Raw genomic sequence first — 27041 nt, forward strand, 5'->3', positions numbered from 1 at the left:
AAAGAAAGAAATAAAGGAAGGAGGGGCGGAGAGCTACAGAGAAGTCCTTCCCACCCACAGCTCTCATGTGCACTCTGAATCCTAACCTTGCTCTCCCACAGAGGACTCTCTAACAGAGCAGCGCCCGGCCTTGATGGCATACTCTTGCTCAAATAAATGTTTAATAAAGGTAAATTATTCTGTCCACTTGGACAAAAAACATCAGGGTTCTTTACCTGCGCCGATGACTTCTTCTATTTTTACACAGGAGATGTCTATTTCTTTGGCAAACTCGTGGACTGCGTCATTGGGGTCCTCGTAGGTGAAAGGGTCGATGTACACTTTGACCCCCGGAGAAACTAAAAAATAGAGAAAAATGGAAAAAATCTGCATCTTTAATGTCGTTCATATGAGTTCATCTGTTAAAAGCAAAGCTTTGAATATGGCAACGGCTGAATAATATGAGTGAAATCAATGCTGCAGTATAAATAAGACATGTTCCTAGCTATGCTGTGTTTGATCCACGGATAGCAAAGCCAGACGATGAATCCACACTGATTCATCTCAACAACTTTGTGGCGAACTGCTATGAGATTCAGCATTCGTGTAATGAAAAGGATAAATCCTAATCCTAAAGATCGGTCTGACTTTTCTTCTGATGCACGAGTGGACATTTTTTACAGAGTGGCCACATATTGAATAAGTGAATCGAAATATGGCTGCAGTGAGAAGATTTCTAACATACAAAAACAGAACATAAGATATAAAACACGGAAAAATCCACTTAATTCCTACATGAACATTTACACTGATGTAGGAAATTGTAGGCATCTGCCCACATGTGAGTTAATCCCAGGATCAGGTCAAAATTTAAGGCCTAATCGTGTAATTTCCTTCTCGACACATACAAGGTTTTAATAATCACACCACATGTTATTTTCAGAGACCTTATAGTGCCATCCTGAGAGCACTTCTCTCTCAGACTGAAGGTTTGCTTGTGGTTCCTACGGTATTTAAAAGAAGACTGGGAGGCAGAGCCACCGCCACCGCATCCACCACTCAGCATTTAATAATTAGCTGTTATTCATCTCTGGCTCTCTTCCACAGCGTGTCTTTTATCCTGTTTTCCTCCACTCATTCCCAACTGGTCGTGGCAGATGTATGCCGGACATTTTCTTCCTTTTAAAAGGGAGTTTTCCCTTCCCGCAGTTGCCAAGTGCTGGCTCATAGGGCATCGTATGATTTGGGGGGTCTTTAATTTATAATATAAAGCACCTTGAGGCGACTGCTGTTGTGATTTGGTAAAATTGAATCACTGAGTTTAGTTTATAATAACTGCAAGTGACACTATTGTGCTCAGACAGAGACTCACAGCACAGCAGTAGATTCTTAGTCCTGTTCCCCTACTGATAGCGCCTTGATTAAGATCTGTGCAGCGAGGCTGATGTTTTGCATTAGAATCTATCAAACCTATCAAAACAAAATATAGTTAACAAACAATTCATTTTGCTTTATTTTTGGCCTTCAAATGACAGCATCCCGTCCACAGGCAGACAGAAAAGTGGAGAACTTGAATGACATTGGGGAGCTTGCAATTCATGCCATGTGTGTTTCAGGGGGAAAAAATAGAAACCAAACAAATGACTTTCCGCAGACTGAAATTTCATCAAGCAAAGACCTCGGAAAAATGTTGCATTAACAAATATTTTACATTTCAGTGTGTGGGCAGCCCCTCCTCGTCCAGTGTGGAATTATTTCCCGCTGCGCACGTATCTACTTCAACTCAGATGATCTGTGTGCTCGGACCTCCTCCGAGACAACAGGGAAATATTTTCCTGCCTCAAACAGGTGATTGGATAATTGATTGAATCAGTGGGCTAACTGTGCTGGCATGAGCAAAAGTAGCACAGAGGAGACGGTTTCCAAGCTCAGCACATAAACTTACTGTATTGCTGCAGTTTCTCAGTGTACTCCAGCTCTGACCCGCTGCGCTGCTTCCTGTAAACAAGAAGCACATGAGAAAAGTCACATTGACATAATCAGCCCTGGCCAGCTTTCCAGGTACAGTGAATCAAGCTAACGTCTAACTGCGCTATCAGATAATCACAGGCTGAGGACGAAACTCCTGGCAGCACATCTGCTTTTTCCTTTCTTTGTTTCCCCTCTTTTGGAGCTGATTTGTAGCGGCTAACAGTTTACATCCTCTGAGAGCATGTTAAAATTTAATGAGCGTCTTTGTTCAAAGTCTAACGGACAAAGTGAAAACATGTAGTTCAGCCTGTCGGTAATGAAAATCAAACACTTACTTAAGGCAGACAACAGCGATAACCACCAAGGCAACAATGACCACCAGACCCGCGGACGCCGAGCCGATGATGAGAGGCAGCTGGTCCTGCACGGACTTCTGAGGGTCACCTGGGCCACGGAGACACACAAATGAATGCATAACAGCAGAGAGATTAAAGGGTGGCTCGCGCTGCATGCATAATGGCTACCAATTAGGGCAGCCATAAAAACTATCAAGTCTGAACCCTCATTAAGAGAACCGCTGCAGCAGATCATCAGGAACAGACGGTAAAGTGGGAGAGAACGAGTCCGTACTGTGGAGGCTGGTGCTGAAGTCCATGGGGTTGCTGTAGCGTCCATACCCAGCAACGGTGCGTGCTCTGACCTGCACCACGTAGGGCGTGGCAGCCCGCAGCCCCTCCACCTTGGCTGAGCTGTGCTGGGAAGTTACAGTGTGTGACATTGCCTGGCCCTGAAGGAAAAACATAAATATTAAATATTAGAGCAGCAGGGTTATGTGTCTCCATCTTTCTATCCTCGCTTAGCTTCACAAACTAATATCATACTTTGAAAAAATGTCGTGTCATAATCTTCTTCTTAGGGATTAAAGGATGAATTCATTATTCGTGGATGTGCCAGTCCTTCTTTTTATTCTAACAGACTAATAAGTTTTGCTCTTGCTGCTTTCTTTAGTCTATTACAGGCGTGGCAAACATATGGCACGGGGGCCAGAATTGGCCTGGCGAAGACTCTCATCCGGTCCGCTGGAGAATGTGAAGGAGGACATACACACTGTGGACTTTTGACTCATACATTTCATGGCTTGTAAAATGAGTTTGACATCCCTGGTCTGACCAGCTGGTTTTTTATTACTAATAAATGAGCCATTGCTAGCTGAAGATTGGCAATTTTCTTCTAGCTTTAGTGTTATAGACCCTTTTACAGTTTGTAAACAGTGATTACGTAGGCAGTAAAAGAGTCTGTAGTTCTTTTTAGTATATAACATTATCCTGGAAGTGTCACTTGTGACCACAGTACTTGGTGTTTAACAAAAATTGCTGTTATGTTTTAAATTCAGACGATAAGTGTTCTTTAAAACAAATACAGCTGAAGATGAACTCATAAAGAAAGAATCAAACCTGTGCTGATATTCAGTGTAGCAGAAGTAGGTCTTAAAATTTTAAAATGACTTAGCATTTTCCTCCCCTGGCTCCTTTATCTGAAAGTCAGCAGATTTTTTTTTTTATTGGGCTTTTTCTGTGAGACGACTGAAATACGGTCTGCAGTTAATGCAAGCTTTAGTGGTAGTCACGTTTTGTACTACAACATAGAAAAATCCAAGTTAATACCCCTCTTGTGTATTCTGAAACTGTAACCAACCCAAGCCAACACAGAGGAGCCAAAAAAACTACAGCTTCTTTAATGGCCACTTGAGGCTTGCTCTAAAAGTGACTCAATCTCCATAGACACCCATGTCAAAATGTCCAACTTTACAGCATTAAAAACACATGTTTACAGCCTGGCATAAAAAAAACAAAACAGTTTGGGCCTCTGTGGATAGTTTCCCTCTTTGTTATAACTGTATCCACCGAATACTGGAGTTGCATTAATACAGTTTATAGAAGCAGCTGCTGAACAAGCTTGTTAGTGTTTGCACTGTTAGCACTGTTCGAACTATGGCATCAAAATAGTGAGATTTTGGAGACACATGACCTCTAACTACTTGACTAACCTGACTGTCATTTGGACAATGCAGGGTCAAGCGAACAAGTTCCAGTCACGCAGGCCTACAGGCTGGTCAATGACAAACACTTGTGTATGACTGGGTGGAAAAAGCCTCCTTGCGATTTCTTTGGCCACTACTATGTTGCTGCAGTCGTAGTTAGAAATTGAAGCGACAGACATGTGTAAAAACACTGTCCAACTACACTCTGAGCTGTAGTGAGACTGTGAAAAGAGCAACACAACATATAGACAGCAAAAAATGCAAATTGCAGGCTGCACTGATGAAGCTTTTACCTAAAAAGTGAAAAATGTTTTGTGATTTGCATCGTGACTTTTCTTGTTTTACTGCTGCTGTTAATGATTAAAGCAATTGCTAGAAAAATTTTTGTGAAGTATCTTCTTTTCAATCGATTTCAACCTTCAGGACAGGGGCGCCACCAAGGGTGGTTTCAGGGGGGGCACTGGTCATCCCCCCACAATTCTCCTGTCTGTCCAGGAAGGCCCTGGCATATTTTTCCATATATTTTTTTGGTTGTTGTATCACATCCAGGGTTTGGGTGTGACGCATTGGAAAGTAATACTTTAAGCTTGATTTAGACTTCTGTGGGAAATCTTCATCCTATCTTACAACATGACTGGAAGTCCCTCTTAACACTTAACCTTCCACATATCTTTTCTCCCAAGAAATTTAACTACATGGCAGGTCAAAGCTGCCCGGAAAGACTATGTTTCAGTAAGAAATCTACGTCAGTTACTGTTAAGAGAAGAGGTAACTAGCGGTTTACAGCTTTTGAGGACTGAACATACAGGGAGTGCAGAATTATTAGGCAAATGAGTATTTTGTCCACATCATCCTCTTCATGCATGTTGTCTTACTCCAAGCTGTATAGGCTCGAAAGCCTACTACCAATTAAGCATATTAGGTGATGTGCATCTCTGTAATGAGAAGGGGTGTGGTCTAATGACATCAACACCCTATATCAGGTGTGCATAATTATTAGGCAACGTCCTTTCCTTTGGCAAAATGGGTCAAAAGAAGGACTTGACAGGCTCAGAAAAGTCAAAAATAGTGAGATATCTTGCAGAGGGATGCAGCAGTCTCAAAATTGCAAAGCTTCTGAAGCGTGATCATCGAACAATCAAGCGTTTCATTCAAAATAGTCAACAGGGTCGCAAGAAGCGTGTGGAAAAACCAAGGCGCAAAATAACTGCCCATGAACTGAGAAAAGTCAAGCGTGCAGCTGCCAAGATGCCACTTGCCACCAGTTTGGCCATATTTCAGAGCTGCAACATCACTGGAGTGCCCAAAAGCACAAGGTGTGCAATACTCAGAGACATGGCCAAGGTAAGAAAGGCTGAAAGACGACCACCACTGAACAAGACACACAAGCTGAAATGTCAAGACTGGGCCAAGAAATATCTCAAGACTGATTTTTCTAAGGTTTTATGGACTGATGACATGAGAGTGAGTCTTGATGGGCCAGATGGATGGGCCCGTGGCTGGATTGGTAAAGGGCAGAGAGCTCCAGTCCGACTCAGACGCCAGCAAGGTGGAGGTGGAGTACTGGTTTGGGCTGGTATCATCAAAGATGAAGCCTTTTCGGGTTGAGGATGGAGTCAAGCTCAACTCCCAGTCCTACTGCCAGTTTCTGGAAGACACCTTCTTCAAGCAGTGGTACAGGAAGAAGTCTGCATCCTTCAAGAAAAACATGATTTTCATGCAGGACAATGCTCCATCACACGCGTCCAAGTACTCCACAGCGTGGCTGGCAAGAAAGGGTATAAAAGAAGAAAAACGAATGACATGGCAAGGAGGCCATGTCATTAGTTTTTCTTCTTGTTTCATATGTTAGGCTGTCCTCTCTCTGTTTTTGTCCCCTCTCTCTATTTCTGGTCATTTCACGCCGGTGAAAACCCAAACAAAACACGCAGAGGCTCTAATGCCTGGGTCTCAATCTCGCAGCACATGTCACCTCTACTTGCAGCCCGCATAATGATGTTAAAAAAAATATTTTTAAAAATTATTGTTCAAAAAATTATTTAACATGAAGGCAATAGGCAGAGTGTTACAGGCATAGCCCTAAAGAATGTAGCCTCATGGGCAGTGTAACCCAGTTGTAAGTAAGCTATTAAGACTCGAATGTACACTGTGTTCGTGTTTTTCTGCGAAACAATAAATTCCGTTGGAGCAGCCTTGCAACGCCTCTCTCTTGCTAGAAAGTATATCCGGACAACAAAGTAAAGCTATTTCTCGGCTACGAGCCCGACACGGAATCCGAAGTATTAGCCAGAGGTGCCTTTACTACGGTTCGGAGCCGCGGACCTTTTTTATATACGCGTGGAATAGTTTTCAATACAAGATCGCAGCAAAAAGTGCAGCCTTACCTAATGTCCACCCTACTGTTACTCATTTTATATCACGATTTAAAAATCTAGTTGGTATTGGTATGGCAAGTAACCTTCAGTAATAGTAATAAATCACACAGCAATAGTACATTCATGTAGTTGTAAAAAGTTTGATAATATATAAAGTAATCCAAAGTATTCAGAATACGTTACTTTCATTGAGGAACGTAACGGAATACGTTACAAAATACATTCTGGGGCATGTATTCTGTAACCTGTAGTGGAGCACAAGACAAACAAGTAACATCACGGTGCTACACCCATGACATATCTGAGAGTAAACATCTACCAACAAGTGAAACTCGAAATGTTTTAACACAGGAGATTAGTGGTAGTATGTTTATAACATTAACTAATTCAATTTTTGCTTAAAAAAATAATAAAAGGTGTGTTCATTTATACAGATTATCTTGCTGAACAAAAAATAACAGGCAGCACACATCTTTAATTCATTGTTTGAAATTTTCCAGTTTAACCAAAAAAACCTGCTACTGTGGCTAATGGTGCTACTATTAGCAAACTAGCTATTGCTAGCAAACGCCACAGATGAAGTTCACAGCTCTAACTGAGCTTCTGTTACAATACAGTTTAGTATTTACTCTAACTGAAGGGCGAAGGCAGTGTTCAGCATTAGCACAGAAAAAAAATAAAAGCTGCACTTTAGAAATGACACTTTTAAATCACAGATTTAGTTTATTGATGCACAGCGGCTCACTAAGTAATATGCTAACTATGGCTAACACTCCTAGCACCTACTGGATCCTTTTTTTAACTAAAGATTTATTCCTATGCATATTAAAGTTCTGAAGCTCAATCATTTCTACATTCAGAGCCGTCCAGAAAAATATTGGACCTGCCTCAACTTTTCCCACAATTGAATGTGAAGTCATCCAGCAAAGCTAATCAAATGCATGCAAATCACTTTGTGTACATGAATGGAGTAATTCTAACATTTGCATGACAATTGCAGAGATGGAGGTTTAAACGACAGAGAGATGATGCTGCTGTGAAATATTCATGAAATTCTCCCTGTCAGGCTTAGAAACGCTCCGTGGTGTTTTTGCCTGTAAAGCTTTAAAAAATAATGGGCCTGGTACCAAACGCTGGACTTAGCAGAGCCATTGCAGAGCTTTATTCTTTTAATATAGGGGTGGCAGTATACTCGGATGTTTAGCCATCCGAGTTTATAAAATGGCCCTAGGGAATTTGATCAATGCAAGCGATGCAGCATCTCCACAACCAGTTGCTGAGTTTGCATAAACGCTTATAATATAAACGTCCACCTCCATCGCAGCATTACACCAGTGTCCAAAATATAATCTTGGTCAGAGTAAATAAGACACCCACTATGACCTACATAAGGCAGCAGCTATAAAGGCAGAGCTTACCCTCTCGTGGTATTTAATCTCATAGTCCAGGATGACTCCATTGGGTTTCTCCGGGGGCAGCCACGACAGGCTGAGCGTGTCTGAGGTGGAGCGCATTAGATGGACAGTTGGCACTGCTGAAGGTGCTGTGGGTGGACATCAGAGAGAACAGTATATTATTACACTGGTACTGGAAAGTGTGTTCATATCCAAGTTGGCGGGTCCTCACAGTAAGTTGCCAAGATTTTTCCTCTTCTGAAGTCACAAACCATCCAAGTAAGATAATTATTATTCAAAATTCTTCAACCTGAACGGTTAAAGAACAGTGGGACGCAATTCACCTTCACCGCTCTGCAGTTTATTGATTTGTGAGGCCTGAAGAAGACTCAACTGACAGCCATTGTCCTGGGCCCATAAACTGCAGTAAGGTGGATTAAGCGCAGGTTAACTGGGAAAGTAATTACAGCGTGTGAAAAGCGCTCAGCAGTTTGGTTGATGATGACACTGCAAATATTAAGTGGAGATGCTGAAAGGTGACATTGGCAGTGATGTAACGTAAGACGCCTGGTTGACAGTGGGCTGAATGCTGACACTGGCGATATAGTGTACATTTTACATTTTATCTGCCTTTTCCTGTAACCCCCTCAGAAAGGCTGAGCTCCTGCTCAGTCTGTCCATCTGTCGCTTTCAATGAGCTTGTTCAGCAATGTTTACTCTTGGTGTTAGCACCGCTCTGTATCCTAAAAGCTCATTAAGACACTCATAGACATTGACTGAACGTGGGATTCACTAACCAGCCTGTTTCATCGTGATGCTAAGTGGTATTGATTGGAGCTACTCTATGAATGAACTTGTGGAAACATCCAGTGTCACTGACAGATGTTCTACTAACCGGCTTGGTTGGTGGTGATGTTGACTATGGAGTATCTGGGTGGGGTTGTGTTTTTCCCGGAAACCCCGTTGACAGCTTGCACCTCGAAGCTGTAGCGGGTGTGAGCCTGCAGGTTCCTCACCACCACCTTCCTCTGCCTCAGCCCCAGCCGGCGTGGAGCGATGTCCACGTTGTCATCGCAGCGCGTGCACGGGCTCCGGTCTCGGAGGCATTTTTTGCACACGACGTTATAGACGAGGTCACTCCGCCCACCCGTGTCCTCGGGCTCCTCCCACTCCAAGGACAGAGAGGTCTCGTTCACGCTGGATATGACGTTGCGAGGCGCCGAGGGGATCGCTGCACAAACACAGACGCGCACGTAGGTGTTAAAACAGGTGGGCAGGCAGAGAATAAAAACACACAGTGAGGCTTTAGTCATGCTCCCTATGCAATGCTGGCATTATCCTCCCCAGTGGTGTAAAAATCCTTTAATATCTCAGGAAGAAGATGTGCTGCTAAGTGTACTGAAACAGACAACATGTTAAGAGAACACAAACAGAAAACCAGCAGCCCTGTAGTCCATTCCTATGTATAACCACACTCTCGGTGCTTATGGAACTTAGCTAATCTACTCTTGATAGAAATTCATGTTCTCGTGCCAGTATGACCCAAGGCCACCGCAATTCAATAAGCAGTGCTACGTTTTTGAGTCAAGAGCCTTTAAAACCTGGATAAAGTATGATAAACTAGGAGGGAGGCAACACAGATTGGTTCAACAGACGTGCTTTTCATCCTGTTACAGGGAGAGAAGAGAAGCTCTCTGCCTCTAAGCTTCCAGCAGAAGAAAGTCTAACCTGTCTCACAGCAGAAAGAGAGCGAAGGGGGGGGCTCTCTCAAGCTATCAGCTCTGAAACCGCCTGTTCACGGACTTCAGCTCAGCCAGCTCGCCCTGAGCTGGGTTTCACTCACCCTGTCCTTTCTAATTAGGCAGGCACAGTTCAGAGTGGAGGCTCTTTTAATTGGACACCCATCTAAAACACACGCTGAGTCCAAGCTGCCGGCCATTGACTGGCTGAGCCTCTCTTGTGCAACGCACACAGCTTCCAACACAAAGCGCAGGCTGCCTGGCACAAGCCCTGACAGACCGCAGGGACAGAACTGTCAGGCCTGTGTGTTTGTGTGTGTTTGCATGTTTAGTCGAAGGCGGTGTTTGTGTCCCTGCCCGCCTGTCTGCACACACTGGTCGGTGTCAGAGTCCACAGTGTTCCTGTGACGAGGATCTGGGGGAGACAGTTGCGAGCCGTGTGTGTCACTTAACGTAGCGAAAGGCCCCTGGGGCCTGACTTTACACGGTCAAGGCAGCACATGTCGCTCTCCATTAGCACGACTGGGGCTGCGGCTCCTCTCCGAGGCCCTTCCATGCAGAACAGGCACCGACACCGCGGTCAGCACCAGACCCGATTACTTACCACCAAACTACCGTTAAATTTGAAACGCTGACAGACGCGTGTTTGCCATTTTAATGTCAAACTGAGTTTTGAGCATTGTGTATTCGGCTTCAGAGCCTAGAAAGAGAAAATGTTTGACATTTGAGAGCCCTGACGATTTTACTGACGCGTTACCAAGTGGAGCTTTTTATCGACCTGTACGTTGTTGACACATTCTTTTTTCATAATTTCAGCACGTAACATTATGTTGCTTTACTATTCTACTACATCCCTACCAAGGTAGGCCCACCTGCTGCTACTTTCCACTCAGAAAGTGAGTTGGTCCTGTTACTATTTCAATTTTATTGAGGGAGAACTGAATAAAGATCATCCCCACTAACTTGAATACATATTGCTTGCCTGGTGCATAAAGAAGAGCCCCAAAAGTAACCCAGCTCTTGTTCCATTTGTGTTTCCCCCAATGGCTCCGCCCTTATGTTCCCACTCCAACTATGAAGACTTTGTGGTCACATGACTGCTAACCATGCGATAAATCATCTGCCATTTAAGACATGTGAAAAACCCAGTCTAACATTCCTATTAAACCAGCAACCATCTTGGCGAATGGTTGCTGGAAGGCGCAGTGAAACTGATAACGTCTCAGTCACACGGGATTAGAGACTGTTCAATGACCCCCTGAACCATTGATCACTAGGAAAAATGTCTTCCTCAAGCAGCTGGCGAAAACCTCTAGGCGAATGCTTTGGTCACTAGCAGACTGCTGCAGTCACCTTTAGTTTGCATAGAGGACGCCAACTTGTCTCCTATTTCCAAAGCAGCATTTAAAACGGTGACAAATGCAACGTGAAACAGAAGCTGTTTACCTTCAAAGTAAAAGTTGCACCTTTTAAAAGGCCTCAGCTGCAACGCTGAGCACAACTTTTACTTTGATGATGATGATGAACGTTCTTCTGTTTCTGGTTAACACTGAACTTTTCAATGCCTTCCATGTAAACTAGGAGCGAGCTGCTGGCGACTGACTTCAGCAAGCATAAGGAGGTTTTTGGTGCAGCATCAATGTTTGCAACTTGCAATTTTACTCATCGACTGCCAGCAGCATCCAGAAACCACTTCACTATCGGTCATTAAATATACGTTTTTCTTCTCCTGACTGGTGGTTGTATCGTGCACAGCACAGTGGACAACTCCTGCGTCACGAGAAATCTGAACACACTGCAGTTCAGCAGCAATTAAAGTCCTCTTTCCATGCCAGTGGAAGATTTAAAAAACAAAGAATATGTTTCTCAGATTTTTAAAAATCTTGTCACAAAGCAGGGTGTTGCGCTGTAACTGGGTCTCTTGATGTAATCATGTTTGAAACCCAGCACTGGGATTTGTCGTGAAGGCAGAACAAGCCCTAGCACTGGGTGATAGAGGCGGTTCGGTTAAGGAAAAATGCAACCCGACAGGTTGCCAAAGTGTTTGCTGGAGGTTGCTGGCTGCTGCTAAGTGAAACCAGTGCTGCAACCGGAAGTGGTTATCATGGGAGACCCCGAGTTGTCTGCAAACAACCTGCAGCTTGATCAGGTTTGGCTGCAGGAAACTGGCAAAACCTTTAACTGGCTTCACCATTTCTCTTTCTGCTGTGGTGATAACCACCAACTAAAACCAAACACAATCACGTGATTTGAGAAAAAAACATGTTAACATGTCCACTCCTACAATCATGACAAATCGACACTGAAGTGTGCAGACAAGCTGTGCAGTTTCGTGTGCCGTTCTGCTAAAACAGAACCCAAAAATGTAATCATTTCAAGCAGCATCAATCTAAAAAGTGACAGAGTGTGCAGAAGCACACAGCAGCGAAAACGGCAACATCCTAGCATCTTCCCCCAAGCTGGCTTTAAGCCTATTTACATACATTGTTCCGATGAAGTGACACTTTCATCAGAGTGAAAGATTTACACCCCACAGGGAGCACTAGTGTATTGGGCACAATCACTACTTCTCTTTTTGGTATGAACAGATTAAAATGAAGCCCCTACAAACAAGTCACAACGAGCACCAAAGATATTCCAAATTCAGACTATTTTTCCAGTCTGTGCAGCGGAGAGTGACTTACTGGTGCAGGCGGAGTCAGGGGGGTCACTGTCAGCGCGGTAGAAGCCATTCTGGCACGGACAGATACTGGCTCCTCGTGCACTGGTGCGACTGTTGGCTGGGCAGGGAGCGCAAAATCCCTCTCCGAATTTGGATTTGAAGGTCCCGGGGATGCACGCTGGATGAGTGGGCGAGAAAAATGAAAAGGACAATAAGAACAAAAGCAAAAAAAATATATATAGATCTATCTAAATAAGTAAATAAAGGAACAAAAAAAACAAAAAAAACATGCTGGGCTGTCACTTATCTACAAGACCAGGGGCTGTCACATCTGTCAGAGAACAAAGTACCTGTGAAGTAGCAGCAAAGCTCAATATTTATGGAGGAAGCGCTGATACGTACGTGAGAAATGACGAACACTTAAGCACGAGGGCTTATCTATACATTTGCATCTGCTCTTTCATTTTCACTCTCTCGGCTAGGTGACATTAATCTCCCTAAAAAGAGAGTCGGGATGACAGCAAAGTTTCATGTTGAAGAGAAGGAAAAAGGAGGATAAAGATGAAGACCGACTGCTGACAGGAGATTGCTGTTGTCAGACAAACAGGGATGGAGAATGCTTCTGAGAAAAGGGATACACCCTAAACCCATCAATCAGTGTCTGCTCAGTCCTCGGTTCTCCGAATCCGCGCCGCGGAATACAAACAAGGCCTCCACGCGCATGTGGAACGGCTCCGTAATAAGCCAATAAATCAATCCGAATGATCAGAGCAGACGCGAATTAGCCGAGCGGAGTTATTAGGAAAGCATACGAAAAGTACGGTTATCTCACACGATGTGTCCAAAGCGATTCGTTTGAATTCCAGAGCGTCACGCTGAAGGTTGCGTGATATCAAGTCTTAAGGATAAAACCAGCATAAGCCGAGACTAAAGAAGGATTCAGATAAAGGGGATTAGCAGCAAAAGGTCCGGATATATCAGCCCCCCTTGTTTTACTGTTTGCCACATTCCTAACCGGTGCTGTAAAAGTGGCGGTCTCTGGCAAACATCTGTTGTGTCAGCATGAGGGCTCCGACAGGAGGGAGAGTCTGTGATTAACTAGTTGGGTTAAGTGGTCTCTCGTTTTGAACTCAAGTTCCACCCTAATTCCCCAACAATGACACTTTTAGGAAAAATCAGCGCAGCTAATGACACCGCAACGGCGCTGTGCAATAAAAAGCCAAAGACGAGACGAAAATGTGTGTTTTTTTTACACTTTCACAATCCGAAGAGACCTTAAGGCTCTACAGTCTGTGATCTGATTTATTCTTTTTCGTGTTAAGGGCTGCATTGTCATCTTCTCTTATTTGTTTGTTTTCCCCCACTCCTTTTCGAGAGGGTGCTGAATCACCCGGCGCTCTTTTCTCCAATCCATTAACCTCTTTGGAGGGCACCATGATTTTCCAGTTTTTGATACACTTAATGTTTCCCTCTCCCCGCTCTTATTGTGCCTCATCCCCCTCTTCTTTTCTCTTCTTCGCCTCCCCCTCCTCTCCATCTCATCCCGTGTTTGGCTGTGAGCGAGAGGCAAGACTGAGGTAAGAAATGAAATGTCTGAGTGATTAATGTTAGCGTGGCAGTGTTGGCTCACGTTGGTCTGAATGGTGTTAATGAGTGTGGCCGCCTGTAGATTAACTAACAGGAGGCCGCGGAGGAAATTACACTTCCTCATCACAACCGCTGGCTGAGGCCCTGGAGAGCTTTTTATCAGGCGCTGGCGGCAAGCTTTTAACCTTGAGCAGCCAAATGGCAACGAATGAGCTCTCAGCCAATGTTAGACAACATTTCTCACACCCAGGTGAGAGGAAGCCTTGCTTGTCTGTCTTTGACTTCTCTGCACCTTCCCTCCCTTTTCATTTTCTGTCCCGTTTTCTTTTTTTGGGCACATTCAACCCTTTTTACTGTACATCGTGCTATCTCCCTTTTCTCTGTTAATATCTCTCCGCCTCTATTATGCGCATTTTCCTTGCCTTTCTGTTTCTGTGCCTTCCCGCTATCTTTCTCTCCCTCCTGTCCTGCCCGCACAATATTTGTATGCGGCTCCTCTCTACAACAGCTCATTAATTCATACTCTCCTCCACCCTCCTTCACCCACCCCCTCCTTTCAGGAGCCACACAATAAATGCAGGGAAGAGGGCACAGACTGAGGTGACTTGCGCCGAGCATATAAAGGAGCTTTGGTTAAATAAAAGTCGAAATGTCTGTTAAATACACGTACCCTGGCACTGAGTGCTGTCTGCGGAAGGTTCAAAGCCGGCGTTGCAGGTGCACGAGCCCACGGGAACCATCCACTCGCCGTCCCCGTTGCAGTACAGCTTCAGCGGCACGGACAGCTCCATGGCGTTGTTCACGCAGGCCCCCGGGGCAATCACCAAGGAGGTGGCTTCTGCTCCCGTAGCGGTCTCGGGGAAGACGGCAAAGTTGGCAATGGTGGTGGAGCACTTCTTGAAGAAAACCCTGACTGAGATTAGAGACATGCAGGCTCCCAGGTCCTGGAAGGCCAGGTAGAAGCCTGCCTTGGAGAGGGGGCCAAAGCTGCGCACTTTGGTGTTGATCCTTCCCGCTTCCAGCAGAGAGAAACTCTCATCTGGGGCAATAGTATCCACCTTCACGTAGGGGTTCTCCCTCCACAGAGGGCTGGTGTCCGTGGCCATGTCCCCATCTGACTCATAGTAAAACAGATTAAAGGTCTCTTTGCAGGAGCCTGGGATGTTGGGGATGCTTGCACAATCGCGGACGGAGAACTTGAGCTCCACGTAGACGCGAAGCACGCCCTTGCGGGGTATATAGTCCGTCCTCAGCCAGTTGTTCTGGCTGGGCTGTTTGACATTGCACACCTGGTAGGTTCTGATTGGGCTCATGGAGTCATCGTATCCGCTGACCTCCTCCCACTGTGGAGACAACACGGAGACAGTGCGATGAGGGGAGGTAATGACTGTAAATACTGTGCAGAAAGGAGCAGAACGGCTTTAAGAATTAAATGAGGAGAAAAAAATCCCCGTGATTATCTAATGCTTTCTCTCAACGCAAAAACAGTTCCATTTCTCGCTCAGCACCGACCGAGCTGCGGCAGAAGCTCAATTTTTAATACGCTGATAATTAATATTAAATAGTGTTAAATGCAGTGCATCCTAATGCAAACTGTTCACCCATAGAGAATGTTGAAAACAGCTAAGTGATGTCTGGCATAAACATGGTTGCACGAATATACAACACGTGCACACCAACACACATTCCCACGACGTGCGTGTGCGCGTACACGTGGCCTGTGCAGAATAACTTGCAGCTAAAAAGCTTCTAATTGCATGAATCATTCAGAAAATTCTAATTATTATGGACTTTCAATAGAAAACATTTTCCCATTAAAACAAATTTCACACATTATGGCTGTTTGACGAGTTCTGATACCGATCGTGTGTCGCAGCTCAGATCATCATCAGCAAATCAGTCACTTGCGGGGCTCCGTCAAAGCTCAACTTCAGTAGCTATTAAACAAGGTGCAGACACACCTATAGAAGGCAGCGCTCGCATCGATGTCTGTTGCGCTGCAATCGAAACAGCCCCGAAGGAAGACTCGGTTTCTGTAACCCCCCCCCCCCCCCCCCCCCCCACCACCACCACCTCCTCTCCTCCATATATGTATAATGCAAACAGTGAGTTATTTATTAAAACGGCCATCTAAATGCAATGCTTTCAGTGTGATTGCACTATGGCAGCACTCTGGAGCATTTCAGGTTACATGGACTCTTATATATATCCTCTTATGCCTACACACACAATACAGGAGCACATATTTGCATCTGCTTCGGTTTGTGTCCCTGCGAGTCTGATGTCTTGCTGTAGAAATAGTGATTTAGGGGCCCGGTGTGACACGGGCACCATCTATGGCTTTATGTGTTGTTAACAGTTGCGTCTCTATATGGTAACTAACATTAGCAGCTATGATAAATGTATCGGTGGGTCAATAAATTTAGTCCATTAGGAAATAACCTTGTGAGAAGTCAATTGTTTTGATTCCCCACCACCGCCGCCCCACCCTCTAATTCCACGTCGGACTGAATGCTTCGTTTCCATAACAAATGAGCGTTCCAGAAATTGATTATTTCAACCGGAGGAAAATAATGCATAACTCATCTCACGTCTCTGAGCTCCCCGCGTGCAATTTATCCCCAAACGATGAGCCCAAGAGTCAGCATTAGGCGTCGTAAATCACCGGCAACCCCGCTGATGCACTACCTGACAAATATGATAATTGCCGGGCCTCCTTGAACGTATGGGCTTGTCAGGCGTGAGGAGAGGGGCTGCCTCGCCAGTCGTGACATATGACTTCATGGATGCTAGGACATTTCAGAGCCGGCCCTTGTTTGGTTGGGGGGGGAAGAAGGGAGCCGGGGCTGCCGGAGATCGTTTCCATGGAAACCCACCATTTCCATTGACTGACTTTGCGCTCATGTAGCGAAGACAAATTACACTGGCCGAGTGTGGGGGAGGTCTGTCAGGCTGTTAGCCCTGGGGTCAAATTCATGTTGTTTTATTTTCTCACAATTCCTATAGGGGGTATCAGCTGAAAACCTTAATTTCTGTCTGTAATGCGCTCTTGGGCCCACATTATAAAAGACACATGCTTTCAGTTATCAGGCTACTCTATCCTAGGGAGACATTCAAGGTAAAGTCTAGCTAATAGTCCTTAAACGTGGCGGGGATTTGACTCCTGTTTGTGCGCTTGCTCATTAGTATGTTTAAAGTGCAATATGCACAAAAAGCACAAAAAAGATATTCCTTTGCTGATCTTTTCATGTGGTCTGAAAATCTTTGATATCCTCCACACAATGTCTCACAGTGTGCTTCTCATTTGCTTTATAGAATCCGAGAAAGCAAACATACACTGCAAAAACAAAGCCATAAAGCAGCAGGAGGTGTGCTGTTCAAGTCAGACTGGGCTCTATTAACAAGCAAATGGAACAAATGCTGTTAAAAAGCCAGGAGAAAAAAACACAACTAAGCTAAACACATGCGCAAACTCACCCCACTCTCTGGGAATGTGGTCCAAGCCAGCTCTGTGGTAGCCCACCGACTGTCCATAAGGGTTTCTGCAAATTAAGAGTAGGAGTAAGGTTCACAAACTGGGAATTAAATGGTGTGAAGAAGGATAAAAACAAAACAAAAAGTGTTGCAACACTTTAAAGACCACACACACACACACACACACAGTTCTCTGTTCTCCAGAAACGGATGCAGGTAAAAATGACACACACACCCCTCGCTCCATAACCTCCACCCACATGCGTTCAGTTTTTTGAAAGCTCTGACAATCGTGGCATATCTGTGCTGCTGCCTAATTAAGGCTTTCTCTGCGTTTGGCACCCACAGATGCACTTCTTTCAAATATTCACTTGTGGACTAAAAGAACAAAGCCTGTTCAGGGTTTTCGTCAGAGGGGAAATATCCCAGGGGAATTGAAGGGGGGGGGGGTCACATGAGCAGGAATATATTGTTCTCTGAGGCAAAAACACAAAAAACTGTGACCTCTCTCAGGTGAGCAGATGCTTACGTCACCTGGCTGTTTACAACTTTGGTGAGAGCCAAGTCGACAATCTTTTAAGGGGGGGGGGGGAGGAGAAGTTGAGAATAAACAGCTGGATCAATGAGCTCTGTCGTCTGGCTGTCAATCACACGTTTACCTGAGTGGGGGTGATCTGCTGAGTTCATCTGATACCTCACTCACTCTTACAGCTGTGTGGCCGTGCAGGCTCCCATTGTTCCCCTGCTGCTAATTACTGAAACAATTACACTTTTCTTCACGGAGACTCAATGACACAACTCCCGCTGTGCACCATTTGCTCACAAGTTGTTGATAACAGCGCCGGAGAAGGGTGTGAGAGGCTAAAACAAATAGCGTGTCCTGTGTGGAGCAACAGTAGCACTTGGTGGCTTTGTTCCGGTGGAGCCCGCTGAAGACAGTGGTTACACCACAGTGTGTCCTTGGCTTTTGAGTGTCACTAACTAAAATAAGTTGCATTTGGGTGTCTAAATCAGTCGTCCATCTGTGGCTGCTGATATGAGCGATGTGTGTTATTCAGGCAAAACCACAGCGGCTTTTCTTCTTCTTCTTTTTCAGAGCATGGGAGATAATGGACATAGATCTATACATGCACGGGGATGGATTACTTTTCAGTGGTGGTCAATAGTGTGCCAGTGGAGATGCAAGATTACACTAGTTTTCATTCTAACTTCAGAATGAAAGACACACAGTGATTGGTGGATATAGGAAATTTTACCTGGGGGTGGGGGTTTAGGCAGGGTGGCACATTTCTCTTTAAAAAGGTATTTGAAAATCCCCTATATGTTAATGAAGCCAACAAAAAACGCTTTAAAACTACTTTTGTATCATTATCTCTTCTAAGAAAACAAAGAGACAATAAATGAGACGCAAAAAGGTTCTCCAGTATAAATACATAAATAAATAAATACAGAAAACAACTTAAATTACTGTACAGGACTAATAGAAGGCTCCACAGCAGGGGGACACTTGCCCCCCCTTGCCCCCCCTGTAGATCCGCCCCTGCACTGATCTCTTTCATACAGTTACGTTCACATCGTGGTTAAAGGGAAGCAAACAGACATCCCGATGTGGCGTTTTTATGCTAGGTAACGTTGGATGTGTGTGTAAATGATAACAGCCGCTTGATGTGCAGCGATAAACTGAGAGTTAAATCCTATAAGGCTTCACTAATAAAATGCTTGAGACTGCAAAAAGTCAGTGAAGATGAAGCACGCAAGTTTAACATAAAGCTTGAAACCGGGGTGGGTGTGCTGTGTCTCAGTTTGATCTAAAGCATGATTCATGATGATTCAGTGCAACCATGCATCACGATTTCCTGTAGGTCACCCGTGTGATCGGATCCAGCCACTAAGAGTTTATGTAATGAGTTTATGCTCCCTGATTGATCAGTCGCCATCTGTGATCCTCGGGACACGTAGCAGCATTTTAGACACTTATGGGAGCAGCTTTTCCCTTTCTGACTGGGATCCAGCTAATCTAGCCGTGTACATGTAAGACGTAACTGTGCATTAGCTGTCGCTAAACGATGGTTAATTAGGCATTCACTAATCACATAAACTCATAATGACTTGATAATTTTGAAATAATGGAGAGCAAGAGGAGTCGTGCATTAGCTGAAGAAGAACTAAAATGTTTTCCTTTACACCCTTTTTAAATTTTATATTCTGTTACAGTGGTAGATGCTCACATTAAGCACGGTCAAAGTTCAGTGAGGTGAGCATGTGCAGGAAATCCCTCTGAGCTATATGAACCAATCACTTAGATAGCTTTTTTTGGTTCTTGGCTCTGTGTGATGTCAGCAAGAAGGAATATCCCTAATATGGTTAGCACTAAAGCCCCACCCCCTTGTTATTAAACCTTCTGTATACCAGAGGCAGCCAATCAGAGGCATGCTGGCTTAAAGGACAAGGAGCTAAAGCATGTTGTTTCAGACTGAGAAAATAAGGAGCTGGACCAAGACCCAGAAAGAGGAAAATTAGGATTTTTTAAAGCTAGGAGGTACTCCAACCCAGTCCAAGAATAAAAATCAAAGTGCGGGAAATTAGCATAATAGGCCACATTTAAGTGTGGGATTTGTGCTTAAGCAGAATTTATTTAATGTACAGTACATTCAGAAATGAAAAGTAGGCTGCTAGGTTGGAATAAGCATACGAGTGGTTCTGCAATAAAGAAAAAATCATTTAATTTAAGGAGGAATAAGTGGCTGCTTCCATTTTTGTGTGTCTGCGTGTTGACAATAGAAATCCCATTTACCTGGGCATGATAATTAATAGGTAACATTTGCGCAGAGGGCAAATGCATTGTCAGTTTTCTGAGCTTTACGTGCGAAAGGGCATGAGCGACAGCGGTTAATAACTTCACTTGTCGAGCCCGAATGCACGTTCGTGTACAAGGTTGTTTTACTGATTAGCACGACTCGAGCCAGAGAGAGGAGGGACTAATCAGTGAAATCAGCGCCTGTTGTCTTTGCTTGGCTACACGCGGGCCCTCGCGGCGCACAGCCAAGTGAGCACTGGACGGCTCGCTGCTGATCCGTGGATGCAGGCCCGTCTCCAGAGTGTCTGATCCACCCCCACACCTCCCCTTCCCTCTATCCCCTGTACCCAGAGGCAACAGGAGACAGATCCGCTCAGCCTCAGCTAACCACAGCCTCGAGCTCATGCCTCTTTAAAACAGGCTTCACCTCACACGGCGCAACAAGCAGGGGCAGCAAGGTGACCAGCTCATATCTGTAAAAGCCCCCTCTGTGAAGGCAAGGACTGCACCCAGCTGATGTGAGGGAGGGGGGGTTAAGAGGGGAGTGGGTGGACCTTTGACCTCCATGCGGAGCAGGAGGAAGACAATATGTCTACCGAGATCTTAAAGACGTGGACTCCTGTGCAGTCTGGGCTCACGTGCTGCTCGAAACAGTAAAGCTGCAGCGTGAACACGGTTTTCGTTCCTCACCGGAGTGTGTCAACGTCCTCCTCCTCCTCATCATCAAACCACTGACTCCCAGAAACCCGCTGAAAAAGATCCCATTTGTTCCACACCTCTTCCCCCTCCTCACCCCACCCCTTCTCCCGTTAAATTTACAATGCCTCTGAGATCCCCTAACTGCTATAACTCAAATCCAGAAATCTCTTCCCCTCCACCACCGTTACCACCACCTCTCCCATAAAACTACAGCAGCAGTGGAGTCGTTCTGCCCCCAGGGGTAAAAAAAACAATGCTCTGCAGTGGGAACTTTAGAGCACCACCACCCCCGTGGCATTTGAGGCTCTTTCTTTCTCCCTTTTTTTGTATTTTTTATAATCGCCAAAATGCCACACAGCTCTGCGCTCTGGGAGCTCACACACGCTGATGTTTTATTCACTTTGTACGAGCGGCCGCATCATGAAAGAGACCCCCCCCTCCCCCTTGTACTACACAAGACACTGCCGACAAGCAAACACATGAAATATTAAAAGCCCAAAACATCATCATCATCGTCGTCGTGAAGATCTGTAAATGCTGCAGGTGTTAATAATAAGAACTTCACTCACAGTGCACCTCTCTCTCTCTCTCTCTCTCTCTACAGGCTCACAGCTGAGTGCGACGCTCAGTTTGACGCCTGATGATGAGCACCTTTTTGTGCTGCTGACCTAATTTAAACACATGCAGCTGCTTTTACAGGTCAACAAATAACGATTCTTGTTGACATTCGTGTGTGTAGGAAGTAGGGAAGGAAAAACAAATGTGAATGAGGCTCGCTTTTAATATGAAAATCCCCCCCCCCGGTCCTCCCTTCGAGCGTTTTGCACCGCAGTCTTGCAGGGCGCGTTTGTAAAACGCTTTCTGAGCGCTCATCCATCTCGTTTACGAGTTTTTTTTAAAAAGAGTACAGTAAACGCCGACTGTAAATGAGAGCATTAGAACGTAAAAACGTCACAGCTGGCCCAGGCTTTTACTGCAATCTGCTGCCGCGAACCGGAGATAAGTCATCCTGATCACTTTGGCAATTAAAGCGCACACTTTCAAGTTGCCAAGGTGGATCCAACAACAACAAGACACCCCACTGTTCAAGGCACATGTAATCCCGCCCACACCATCATCACCACGACTTCTCATTTAAACCCGAGTGATGATCTGCCCTTCATGTTTACCCTCAGAGGACAAACATTAGTTAACCCCCGTGCTTTGAGTAACACTTAGTGGTCGGGCTGAAGGGGGAAAGCGGGGCTGATCACCTTTGGCGTCAGAGCCCACTGGGACTCGGGGAGTGCTGCTGCCGCTGCATTGATTTACTTGCTGACACCAGAATTGATGAGGGATCAGGGGCTGGCCACGGTCCAGGAGAGGCAGATTGGACGGGGAGGGGAGAGAGGGAGGCGAGGCAGAGCAGAGAAATGTAGCTACAGCTCGGAGAGAAGAGCCCACGGGCGAGGGAGCAAGGGATGTGGGCGATGGTGGGCTTCTCCCCCCGGGGGAGGTGGGGCTCCGGGGTGGGCTCGCAGCGCACTTGTTAAGCCGCTGACCTTTAACTCACACTTGTCATCTGAAAACGTTTCACATGAGCGTCCCAGCGGCATTGTCCGGGGGCCAGAGATTGAGCCACACCGGGACTTGTTAAAGCAGCCCCGCTTAACAGGACCCACAGCATGTCTGCACCTCTCGCACGCATCACAGGAGGAGCCCTTTCTTTTTCTCCTCCGTGGAGTCCGTCTCTAACCTCTGTGGAGCTGTGGGGGGGAAGAAAGGTGGGGCAGGTGGGCATCCTCACCGGGCTCGTGGGTGTGACAACAAGGACAATAGCAACAGGGCAGTCCTTCAGCCGCAATGGAAACACAGGGGAGTAATCATACACACACACACACACACACACACACACACACACACACACACACACACACACACACACACACACACACACACGGACTGGGGCGTTCTGATGCATGTGTGCATGAATTGCAGACTGACGCTCAGCCCAGGAGCCCGCCTTATATTTACAGCCGTAATTACGGAACACACGGATGCCGTGTTGCATGTAATCTCTCCGGTGTAGACAGCGTGCATCACTGATGTGGTGTTCAAACTGACCTCAGCGTGATTCACACTGTCATGAAAAGGAGGCACAGTGTGTGTAATTGTATGTTTTTGATTTTTGTATCCCTCTGCCTGACAATAACATGGTTCGCTGTCAGTTTATAGCGCCTACAAACAGCCCATTGTTCATCCGCGGGGAGCAAAAAAGTAGTGATGAAAAATATCAAACGACCTACCTTCTACAGCCAGGACCACAGGGACAACGAGGCTGCACACCCACAGCAAGTAATCCATTGTCATAAACCAGGCTTTTGCAACATGAATAAAGGTGTGTAGACCTGGAGTGGATGGATGGATGGATGGAGACTCAACCACGGAGCACCGCAGCCGAGCTTTTTGTTCCCCTCCACATTCTCATGTCTTCAGCTGTGATGAGGGCTCTCGCCGCCCCATTCAACCCAAATCCTCAAAAGAACAAGAGGTAGCCGAGCGCGTCTGTATGTTTGCATTCACCCAGCTCCCCAGATCCTCCCCGGAGTGTAGTTGTGGATGCGGTGCTTACAGGACCGCTACGCTGCGCCCTTTTCTCAGTCTCATTCTCTTTCTCTGACTTTACCGACACGGAGCCTCGGTCCAGGGGCGCATCTCTGTGCTGCTGCCCCCCGCGGGAGAAGAGGGTGGAAGCCCGGAGTGTGAAGCGCTCTCCGCCCGCAGAGGAATCTGTGAAGTCCGCTCTGACCAACTCCGTGCGGCTGTTGCTCCTCTGCGAGAGATGTGCGTCGGAATGGCAACACAGGGGCACAGACACACACACAGACACACACAGAGGGGGGCTGGGAGCTCGAGGTGGCGTCAAGGCAGACTCCGTGAACCCTCAGCTTCTGGTAGGCACTTTCAAAACAAGAGCATGTCTTTAAAGACAACTGGATAGACATAAAAATCGATGAATCGATAAATAGATAGATAGATACCTTATTAATCCCAAAGCAGCAGCAGCAGGATAAATAATTAAAATACTACACTCTACAATAAATAATAAATGAATAGCACAAAATAAATTATTATTTTTGTTTTTGTTATTATTGTCAAAGAAGCAGCAAAAGCTGTGATGTGGTGTGTTATTACTAATAGAAATTCTTGAATTTGTAGTTTATTTTATATCATGTAGTTACAACAACCTGTGTTCACAAAACTTTATTTATTTAAGCCACTTCTATTCCTCCGTGGTCTAGTACTTATTACAGTTTCCTTATATATCACTGTCACCGGTTCAAGACTGAAAGGAGGGATGAACCCGACCTCAGTGGACACAGTACTCCCAGTAATGCTTGGGTAAGTGGGAGGGGTTGTATCTAATGTAAAATTTATGTTAAATTAAATATGCTGATCCATTTCTGTATTGTGGACATCCTTTTTGTAAATAAGGGGCCGCTTTTTTGTTGTTGTTGTTGTTGTTTAATTATTTTTATTCTCGGTATAAACATTAATAAGTGACATCAGCTAAATTAACCACTGCACAGGCTAGATCAGCGTTAGCTCCTGCTTTACTGGCGTTTTACCTATGGGGCCTTTTATTTTGAAGGCAAAACATCCACATTTCCGTTTTTCACCTGGACGTTTTCGTGTGGTTTAACGCAGCTGGCGGGTTGGAAGGAGGAGGTGGGAGGAGATGGAGGAGGAGGAGGAGGAAGCTGGTTTGCCAGCAGCCACTGGCCCAAAGTGTTTGTCCGCGCTGGCAGCAGGTAATACCAGCCCGGACTCCCCGCTCATTGCCGTTAAGTGGCGATCAATTGTGGCATTAAGTGGACTGTGGTCGTACTGGTTGGAGGACGTCAATATGAGCTTTGATAACAATGGATAGAGAGCGCCTCTCGTGGGTTATTGAGCAGCCTTTGAGGCTGATACACTGCAATAATAACCAGAAGTGATTTGAGCTGCATGAGACAGTTTTACTTGGTCCCATCAGCCCAGTTCATCTTTACCTAATGCATCAATTGATCAATCCTACTATAAAAGTGGGGCTGTGCAGGGAGAGTTACTGAGGCCTCTTGGGAAATACTGCTGGGACATATAATTGTTTCCCTGTGAGGCTTTCAGAAAGACGATACAGTTTACCGCTCATCAAAGTGTCATCTCCAGAGCAAAGCGGCGTCGTGACAAACTGCCTGCCCTCATTAGTTCATGCCATACTTTGACCTTTTGCAGTCTCTGTCTTGCAGTCTCTCCTTTTAGGTCCTTTCCCACCAGACCAACCCGGCCTTTTGTTTCTTGACGGGCTCCAGCAGGGAGAGTGTGTGTGTGTGTCTGTGTGCTGGCTCGCAGAAGCTCTCAGCTTAGGGACAAGGCTCCCCTTCACGATGCCAATTCATCCGTCTGTGCGCCTCAGCTCCCTCTGCTTCATCCCTCCGCCTCCACCCACCCCTGCTGTACCCCACACAGGAACACACCCACACACACAAAGCATCCCCCCCCAATAAGTCCCTCTGTGCCACACACTTAAGACTCCCCCATCCCAAATCCTCACCCACCACTTCCAATCCGCCCTCAGCTCCCTTAAACTTTCTTTGTCCCTCAGGCTTTGTGTACTAATTAACTACAGTTCAGTTCCCAGCAGGCTCGGGTCAGCTTCCACTACAGAAACCAGTGACAGACAGCCTTTTTTAACTAGTTATATTCAAACTAAGAAAACGACAATGACGACGACAAAGGACACTGTCGCTTCCAGCAGCATCACTGGAGTCATGATGAGAGGAGGATATAAATAATGAAATGTGGCAGTGCAGAATTTAACTGCTGCTGCTTCTCTTTTTAATTTCTCTTCTTGTTTTTGACATCCTTCATCGGCTGCAGATTGCTTGTTGTTTGTTTGTGGTGTGTGTGTGTGTGTGTTTTCTAAGAGGCTCCCAAGAGACTGAGAGAGTTTTGGATGAAAATTTACAAATCTGCTTTTGAATTCAGCTTTGCTACAGTCCTTGAATTCTCCACGGTATCTTAAAGTACACAGTGCGGGGAGGAATTTCAACCCATTAACGGGCAGGAAAAATCCAATATAATCGCGGTGCTCATTCTTCCTCTTATTTTGAAATATCCTGACAAGCCCGCATAAGACTGATGGCGATTGCAGAGTGTGCCAAACCCATTTTGCTTTTAATCTGCAGCGGTTCTAGTTGTATGTCTTTGACTTGCAAAAAAAGGCTCGTGGAGTCGTGCCAAGTTCATCCGCGTGATACCTTCAGGTGTTGTTTCAGAGCAACCTCTCGCCCTCCCTCCCCACTCTGACATGATGAACTGGCAGGCAAAGTCTTTAGAGTCGCTGGCTGGATTTGGATTGTGCGTGCTTCACTTGTTGCAGGTGGAGTAAAGAATTGCCGCTCTGGAGAGGATTCCTATCCCCTCGCAGATGAGAAATCAGCTCTCAGACTCAGGGGAGAAAATATATATTTTACAGAGCATGGAGTGAAGACATGAAGAGCCGAGGATGGAGGAGGAGGAGGAGGGGATGGAAACGAGCTCTGTGGGACAGCAGTGTTAAGTTGACAAGAAGGGATGACAGAACATCTCCACAAAGCCAGACTGTCTCCTGTGAACTACTCGTGAATTATGGAGTCTGTCCAGCTCGGCTCACTCTGTGTGTGTGTGTGTAACAAAACAGGCATGTGCACACAGAGCTTCGTGTGCACTCAGGGATTTATGTCAGACACATGTAGATGTTTGTTTTTTTTACTTTGGCTTCCAAATAAAATTTACATGAATGCGGCAAATTCTTGAGATGTCTTGCACGCTTATCTTCCAGCTTTTTTGTGTGTTTTTTTCTTCTATCATGAGAATAAAAAAATGCAAATGATAAAAACGACTCAGATTTATATTCATACTTACGATGCATAATTAATAGCATCAAACAGTGGGGAGCAAATGGTTTATGTAAGTTAACCTTGGGGATCCTTCCAATACATTCTTTTCGATCCATAACAGAACAGATGCTCAAGGAATGCAGACACGCGGCAAATACGAGGGAGAAGAAGAACATTACCCAGCAAGGAGCAATTGTTTTCTTCATCTTCTTCTTCTTTTTCTTCTTCTTCTTCTGCTTCTGCAGGGAGGGCTTCTTTTTGATCCCAAAAGGAATCTGAATTTAAAGTCTGACTTCAAGACAACTACTGGAACTTCACTGGTCACACACACACACACACACACACACACACACACACACACACACACACACACACACACACAGGCAGAGTGTTGTGTTATCAGTCAGGAAAAAAGAAGGAGCT

The 27041-nt window shown here is 45.5% G+C and overlaps 1 protein-coding gene across 2 annotated transcripts in view; it reads right to left on the reverse strand.

Moving 5' to 3' along the window:
• The window catches only part of ephb3a (eph receptor B3a), a 37225-nt gene extending 13631 nt beyond the window's left edge, over nucleotides 1–23594 (reverse strand). For both annotated transcript variants that reach the window (XM_004570482.3, XM_076876609.1), the window contains exons 1-10: nucleotides 23004–23594; nucleotides 17226–17290; nucleotides 14419–15091; nucleotides 12184–12339; nucleotides 8656–8991; nucleotides 7785–7909; nucleotides 2581–2737; nucleotides 2286–2394; nucleotides 1925–1977; nucleotides 216–338 (exon numbers count right to left, since the gene is read on the reverse strand). In XM_004570482.3, coding sequence (XP_004570539.1) covers nucleotides 216–338; nucleotides 1925–1977; nucleotides 2286–2394; nucleotides 2581–2737; nucleotides 7785–7909; nucleotides 8656–8991; nucleotides 12184–12339; nucleotides 14419–15091; nucleotides 17226–17290; nucleotides 23004–23067 — 1861 coding nt within the window. In that variant the 5' untranslated portion in view covers nucleotides 23068–23594. The remainder of the gene's footprint in view (nucleotides 1–215; nucleotides 339–1924; nucleotides 1978–2285; nucleotides 2395–2580; nucleotides 2738–7784; nucleotides 7910–8655; nucleotides 8992–12183; nucleotides 12340–14418; nucleotides 15092–17225; nucleotides 17291–23003) is intronic.
• Between the last annotated feature and the right edge of the window lie 3447 nt (nucleotides 23595–27041).

Source organism: Maylandia zebra, linkage group LG18 (genome assembly GCF_041146795.1).
Source record: "Maylandia zebra isolate NMK-2024a linkage group LG18, Mzebra_GT3a, whole genome shotgun sequence".
Taxonomy (NCBI): domain Eukaryota; kingdom Metazoa; phylum Chordata; class Actinopteri; order Cichliformes; family Cichlidae; genus Maylandia; species Maylandia zebra.